This window comes from Streptopelia decaocto, assembly GCF_964273445.1.
Source record: "Streptopelia decaocto genome assembly, chromosome: 3".
Taxonomy (NCBI): domain Eukaryota; kingdom Metazoa; phylum Chordata; class Aves; order Columbiformes; family Columbidae; genus Streptopelia; species Streptopelia decaocto.
The window spans coordinates 69,872,883-69,880,946 of record NC_138656.1 but is presented as its reverse complement, the minus strand read 5'-3'; the positions used below and the strand labels follow the sequence as shown (position 1 = coordinate 69,880,946).

At 43.2% G+C, this 8,064-nt stretch overlaps 1 protein-coding gene across 1 annotated transcript; it reads right to left on the bottom strand.

Moving 5' to 3' along the window:
* Window positions 1-63: 63 nt before the first annotated feature.
* Window positions 64-4,485, bottom strand: FAM162B (family with sequence similarity 162 member B; the record flags this gene model as incomplete). Its single annotated transcript, XM_082048295.1, has 4 exons — window positions 64-626; window positions 854-962; window positions 3,825-3,936; window positions 4,368-4,485. 4 exons carry the CDS (start codon window positions 4,483-4,485, stop codon window positions 528-530), a joined length of 438 nt encoding a protein of 145 aa, XP_081904421.1. The 3' UTR covers window positions 64-527.
* Between the last annotated feature and the right edge of the window lie 3,579 nt (window positions 4,486-8,064).

The window sequence follows — 8,064 nt, the reverse complement described above, 5'->3', positions numbered from 1 at the left end:
CCCCTCCCTTCCCTTCTCCGAACCCTTTCTTCTCGGTGTTTAAGATCTGTAATATCCTGGCTGATTACAGTTTGTTCTTTATTTAGATTTACAGAAGTGAAATGCATAAGTCTCCTTATTTTTGCAGTTTTCATACCTCTGCTACTGCTTGGTCTTTGCCACGTTTAACCTTTCATTGAAAAATAGAGCTAGTTTTTCTGTAAGGAACTCTTATCTGTGTAACAGCTCAAGATAAGCCTGAAATAAAGCTTTTAAGACAGACAGTGGAAACTTGGCTCCCCCATACATGACATTCTTAGGAATCTACCTCATCTCCTTTGAAATTAATTACTGCTTTTACATTCTAATTTTAATAATTTGCAACAAATACATCGAGTATCTCTCATTTCATTTTGTGATCCTGTAACTACCCTTGTTGGCTCCAGTCTGTGCAATACTACAGTTCCCTTTTCCTGGTGAAATTCACTGATATCTCTCAGCAAGACTTAATTTTGCTCCTACAAGGACAGTGGGCATTTCAAAGCAAGTTACTTGGTCTTCGACTCTGCTGCTAGTGCTGCCTCTTTCCGCCACTGGGCCTTCTTTGCCATGTTCCAGCTCGTTAAGGACTCATGACGTGCCGCAGCCTGTGGAAGTAAAACATCTACTTAAGAGTAGCGTGGTGCAAGTAACCATGCTCCTGGGGAAAGCTGCCCAGCCTCAGGAACAGCCATCAACTACTTACGTGTCAGGGTGACAGGAACATCGGTCAGTTAAAAGAGCAGCTGTAAGTCACTGCTGCTGAGATTTCTCTACTTTTCACAGTATTCCATAATTTTTAAGTTTGCTACATGTTGATTAGCACTGTACTCACCTTTTTAGCTGAGGCAATCACTGCAAAACAGGCAACAACTGAGAGTGCGATCATGATGTAACAAGCTTTAACTCGAGCTTTGTTTCTTGCCTTGTCTAGCATCTCTGGCCTGAAATTAAAGTTATTGAATTGAATCATTACAAAACTGTGAAGCGTCTCCAGAGCATCGCAGGCATAGTGTCACCATTGAAAAACAATAGAATTAGCTTCTCAAGCAAGCATCTTTGGCTTGCTGTGATTGGTTATGTACCAACCAAGAACTTTGCATTTTCTGACCCCAAACCATTCCCAGTGAAAAAGCAACATTTAATGGATTACATGATTTGCTGGGTTTTTTTTAAGCTGGAAAAAAAAAAAAAGTTAATGCAATAAGTATTTGCAGTTAAATATTTGGGGTAAATATACTAGAAATCTTATCTTAAATTCTGGAAATTTAAGAGATTTTGATTTTTGACAGATGCAAAAGTGTACATGGTGTCAACCAGATGTGCGAGCAAGTTAACTTTATTCAAAATTAACCTTGGAAATTAATTACTGTCACGTCTAACCTGTTCAGTTGGCAACCAGTATGCTGTGGGCTAGGAACTTCACATGCTTAGGCAGGTGATTAAAACAGAGTTTGCACTACTACAAGCCAGATTTTTTTAGACAGTTCTTTAGAGAAACAGCAGCTTTATTTAAAGTTGGCAGCTGATGTCAGCCTCCTCGCTATTACAGGAGCAGATGCCTGAACAAAAGCAAGCTACATGATTATTTTTGCTGGTTAAAGGCAAAAGTAAAGGAAACTTCTGCCCTGCATTTGGAGGTGGTTGCTGCAAGAGGTGTTGTACGGCCCAGCACGCTGCGTTGATTCAGCTCCCCTTTCCACCCACCTCTGCTCTGAGCAGCAGTAGGGTGCGTACTCCAAGAACCTGGAGTACAGGAAATCTTCGTATCACTAAAATCGTCCCAAAACTTTCAGCTAGGTCCTTTTCTGAGCCAGACGTTATACTTGGCAGTAGTTCTTAAGATATTCATTATAATGTTGTCTCTGCGCCATTTTCCTTTCGTAAATCACATTGGAATGCTTCATATGCGTAAAGATATATATTAATAAGATCTGGAATATAAATATACATCATATATAGTTATGGCTCTATACATATATAAGCAAAAAGGATACTTGCATAAATAATTAATTTTATGTTGTGAATGAAGATATTGTAATGATCTCTTTCCCCAAAAAGCCTTTAGCTTTACTTTAAAGAGGATGAGTGATGGGATGGGGCAGACAATGCCTGCAATTCTAAGTAACATCTTTTGTTTTCTGCAGTGGTAAACATACATCATCTTCAAAAACGAAAATAAAAACCACACACATCAGACTAGCACATAAAATCATTAATCCACTAATCCATTTGTAGCAACAAAAGTAAAACCATGAATGTTATTAGCCTGGTTTATTAGCCTAATCATATTTCACAATGCACTAACTGAAACTCTTCTGAAGCAGATTGTCACTTTGTCCTTGCTTTCTGCCTCTGCTTTAAGGAAAACAGACCTGATTATGTTCTTTCTTAATTGCACATTAGGGCATTTGCTACTCAATCCTTAATCAAGTGTCTGGTTAAACCTCTGCTGAAGTCAGTAACAGCTGGTTTGTTTATTGGTTGGTTTTTGTTTGGTTGTTTTTTGTTGTTGTTTGTTTGTTTGTTTTTTACAAAAGGCAATCAAACAAAAAACCTTGAATAAGGACTCCAGATTTGACCCTTAGCACAAACTATCTTCAGCAGCTAGATTGTGTTTACAGGCTATCTTGCCTTTTTTTTTTTTTTTTTTATAATTAAAGCAATGACAGTTCAGCTTCAATGTCTCACAATTCACTTCTGGTGTATTAGTATTTATGATCTTACAGTTCTAAAAGGATTTTGTTCACCCAGAAAGCACAAAGCGGTGACAGGCACTTGGCAGGCCAGCTATGGCATGGAAACGAGAAATTTGTGTGCATGTATGTGTATGGACTGGTGAAAGTGTGTGTCTTTATAAACACTTCCAGATGATGTGAACAGCTTTTAAAGCTTCTGCAACCTGTCTGAACCTTTCTCTAGGGGAAGATAGTGGGATTGACACAGCCCAAGAGAGGTGGGACAGTGGGAAGCCACCGGCCAGCTTGAGAAACATTCAGTGAAACCATCAGGAACCAGCAGGAACAGGCAGAGGCTGAACCTGTTGCACGACAGCTCTGTATGCTGCTTATGCTCAAGGTTAGACCCTAAACAGGGAGTTACCACAATGATAAAAAGCAGCGTCCTGGAGAGAGACATCTAACACACTATCAAACATCCTAAGAAAAAGGCAGCAATTAACATCACAGGGGTTTCATGTGTTCAGTGACTGGCTCCCTTGGGGGATGACAGCTTCCAGTGAGCCTGAGAACCACAGAATCAGCATGGCTTGCGTGGGAAGGGACCTTCAAAGATCACCGAGTCCAGTGGGTCTTCAAGAATGAGGCTAAGACTATGTCAAGTACTTGGTTTTCCTTGGTGGAGGATGTTTCTCTCATAACCTCTTTTTCTACTTTTCCTCAAATTCTACAGTAAATCATAATTTGTTTGATGTAATCATTCAATGACAGCTCCTGTAGAACTGTTGATGGGAGCTATAAGCAGAAAATATTGTTTACCAACATCCTTATCTGAGCACACATTAGGAATAAACAAAATAAACAAGCCAGCACATAATTGTAACCACAGCTGTCTAGTCAGATAGATCTAGTTCTTAATCTCAGGCTCTGGGGACCGCAGCAAAGAACATTTTTCATCTTAACCTCTAACCAGGACAGGAAATTCTTTTGCCCTCTAATTTGTTTCCAAGTTTTCAGTGTTGAAAAACTGACTAGTTTAAACTCCGCAGAAAAGATTTAGATCAGGATCACGCCACCACTTTCCCTTCAGCTCCATGTTCCCCTTGGACAAGAGCAGTGTGCACTTACGTGATCCTTGGAGGAATGTCTTCTTCTGTCTTGAAACGTCCAGTCCAGAGGAGGATTTTTTTGTCAAACTTGGAAGGTTTGTAACTTGCAACCACCTTGTGAGCCTGCTCAGCTTAAAGATTAGTAAAAAAACACTTCGTCAAATCATGTACTGAGAGTGAATGATGGGTGGTAGTAACGGTGGAGGGGTGTCCTGGTAGTTGGAAGAATAATTAGGGGATTAAACTTCCAGGTTTCCGTTATGCGGAGTTACCACCACGAGGGGTTTTGAAAACCCCTGCATGCAAAGAGAATCTCTGTGGGTCTGTTTCGACCTCCCCGCAGCCCGCGGGTGGGGGCACCCACGCCAGCAGGGGAGCGGCTGGGAGCACCCGAGCTGCCGTGCCGGCCACGGTGCGGACCCGGCCGCCGGGAAGTCCCAGCCCCGATGTGCCGCGGCCCCGAGCCGCCCGTCCGCCGCCAAACCTCCCCGCGCACCCCCAGGCGCTGCCGGCGCCCCGCTGCCAGCCCCCCGCTCCCGGCGCGGCGGGCAGAGCCTCTTACCGCGGACAGTGCCCGGGCTGCGGGCGGGCTCCCCGCCGGCGGCGGCTCCCCGCGGGGCGGGCAGGCGGAGCGGCGCGGCGGACAGCAGACGTCTCGGGCGGAGTCGCGCCGGCAGCATGGCGAGGACAGCGAGGGCAGCGCGGAGCGGCGGGACCCTCTGTCTCAGCGAGACCCTCTGCCTCGGCGGGAGCGGCTCCGGTCCCGGTCCGGCCCCGCCCGTCCCCACCCCGCAGGCCCCCTCCAGCCGCGCCCGGAGGCGAGGCGGGGCAGCCACCGGCAAGGGGCGGCCGGTCCCCCGAGAAGCCATCCGGCTCACCTAATGCATCTCGAGCATAAAAACGTCGACGTTAAAGTCAAAAGTCGGTTCAAAAAACACCCGAGGTGGTTCAGCTTCACGACTCGACACAAGGTGGACTCAGTTTTGTAACACAGACCTGCCCGCATCCGTGTTTCTGTCATTTTACCACTTTCGAAAGATTCAAACATACCATTTCTCATTACATGCTTTTCTGTTTAATTAAACTGCAAATCTTGTTTTGTTTCGTTTTGTTCCCATCACGTCCTGGACAGAGTAAACCTTTATTAAAAAGAAAAACAATCTGTACAAACATATCCTTGAAAAAAATAATTCAGGAAAGTCAGCATGGACTACATATTTAGTAAGCATCAGCCTGTGCCAGTACAATACCAGTGTCTCAACAGCAGCGGGTCTGATGCACTGAACAGGGAAGGGTTTTACATCTACCACCAATGCCAGAATGCGGGCAGGCGAACTGAGGAAGCCCCAGTCCCCAGAGATGGATCACTGCTTGGCAACAGCTGAAGCCCTGTCCTCAGCGTGACAGCGCAAATGAGGATTCTTGAACCATTTGTAGCCAAATACTCAGTTATCTATTTTGAGGAGCAGAGACAGAGGTAAGCAGCATTTTCTGAAAGCAAATTGTCCTGGTTTTGTTAAAAACAAGTTTCTCTTTCAGTGAATTTTGCCTGTCAGCTAAAGCCTTCATATTAACTGCATTTTCCTGGAGAACCAGACACATGTTTTGGTAAACCTAGCAATGGAATGCAAACTTATTGATGAGCATGGATGGACATCTCGCGAGAGGGGCAATGAGAAACAACTGACTAAGAAATTGACCAACTGTGTATAACATTCCATTCATGTGAATACTTCATATAAAAGTGGGAGATCACAAGGATCTCGTCCCTTTTGCCCTTCTGCTTATGGCCGACATTAGGAGAGGATCTTGCTGGTCATCCCTGAGAACTGAGGCCTAGTGAGAGACTGAATCCAGCTCCGCTTGGCTGCAGAGTCTAATCCAGGACTTTGGGTGCCGGCTCTGCAGTTGCTGAGACTTTCAAGATTGGTTTTGTATATTTTGTATTATTTTCTCTATTCTTATTAGTAGCATTAGTAAAACATCTTTAATTTTTCCAACTCTCTTCTCTCTGTTCTTCTTGCCCTCCCGATCGCCTGTGCTGAGTGGGAAGGGGGGAGAGGGAGGGGCAAAAAAGGGGAAGTGGGGGGGTAAGAGGGGGTTAACAATACATCTGCCAGGGTTTTATTGTCACCCCGCAATCTTAACCCTCGACACAAATTGTTGAGTAGAGGAAATCAGAAATTTGTTACCATAAGTGAGATCTAGCATCTTCAATATTGAAAGGTTTTTTTAAATGATGTTTGGAGAACATCTCATTCTGGGAAGATATTTTTAAAATCAGTTTCCATTCATTTAGTAGTCCCATGTTGATCTTTTCTTACTCACATATGTACAGTTCCCATTCCTACATCATTAAAGTAACTCTCTGGAGACCAATGACAGAACTCAAGAAAATGGCAGGAGAATGTGCCAGAGGAGGTTTAGGTTGGACATTAGGAAAAAGTTCTTCACCCAGAGGGTGGCGGAGCATTGGAACAGGCTCCCCAGGGAGGTGTCATGGCCCCAAGCCTGACAGTGTTCAAGAAGAGACTGGACAACACCCTCAGACACATGGTGTGAACTGCAGGGTTGTCATATGCAGGAACGGGAGCTGGACTTGATGATCCTTGTCGGTCCCTTCCAGCTCAGGACATTCTGTGATAATGTCCTTGTTACTGGACACACAGTCTCACCTACAGGCCATGGCTCTGGGAAGACCGTACCAAGATTTCGCTGTGGCTCAAGAAGGTGATCCCTGTTCTGTGCTCTGGGGCTGGAAACCTGTTTCAGGATCATTTAATGTCTGTGGCCAGTAACAAGAATGGTTAGATTGCTGGAATGCTTACTGTTCTGGGCAGGGGGATGCAAGCAGATGCTCCCCGTAGTGTCCTGCACCCCTATTTTCAGCTTTTTAAAATTCTTTATAGAGGATAGCACAATCCTCTTAAGATCTACCTACTTACGATCACTTGCTTCTTGCAGACAAGGCATTTAAAGACATATGTAACACAGCTTGGTACAGTGTCTTTTTTCTGCCATGTCTAGCTAGCAAACCTGTTACATCCTCTCAGCTCCATCATTAACTGTGTTTTATCCAGAAGACCTGAGTAGCTAGAGAGTCAGACATATTATAGCATGCAGGACTCTGAAACTCTGCCATATGTGGTGTCTTCACTTAAAGGTATCTCTGTGGAGACCTTCATATTGCTGTCCCCACTCTCTGTTCCTCAAGACACTTTTCTTGCTGTCCTGTAGGGAGGATTGCTCTATCATATTTGGCTTTCAACCTAAAGGACATTTGTAGGAAGCAGATTGAGATCTACTGTGAGGAAACACTGCATTGGTGCATGTATTGCTGCTGTTCAAGGACAAACCGAAGCTCATGGGGAAAAGTAAGGAAATTGAAAAAACAAAATCAGTTTTAAACAACGGCATGGTTTTAATCATCCCCTTTCCTCTTATCTTCAAGACAAGACATACTGAACACTTTCGAAAGCAATAAATACAGGTATAATATTTGAGCCAAATTAACTTTTCTAACCAGCTTAGTGCTGACAGTCATTGTGCAATCTAAGTTTTGCTTCTCTCTTTTGGGGAGAGACTTTTTGTTGCATTGGCAACCAAACTGCAGGAATTTTAACTTTGTTGTACATAATTTCATGTTCAGAATATTATTCGTAACAGCTGATGTATGAATAGCATTCATCATATAAATACATGTGTATAAACTTTCATTCTTCCAGTCAGCTACAGAACTTAGCTAATTGCTCAAATATGTATGTAAATTGCATGCTTTACATTCAAATGACTTTATGAATGTTTTCACAGATAAGTATTACATATATAGTCTGCATGTCACAGTAATTTCATTGCCTGTGTCCACTGTTAAAATGCAATTTATAGCTGGTTTCAACAAAATATGAGTAGAAAAAAATCATAGAGATATGGGTTATAACATATAAATAGAAATAATAGAAAAAATGATGTATTGTACATATTCTAACAATAATACAATATGTCTGTGTAACACCAAATCTACTAAATTTTATTTTGGCCTGCCACAGCATCCAGTTATTCCAGATCTAAACAGAAGCATAGACAAAACTCAAGGAATTTATATTATTGCACAGTAACATGGCACAGAAGTTAAAATAATGAAGTTTCTGTGGTCCAGGACGTGGACTTTAAGAACATGGAAAACGAATCTTCACAGTCCTAGACTGGCAACACAGCTCTGCTATTTAAGCTTTGAAATAGCCCCGTGATACTGTTGATTC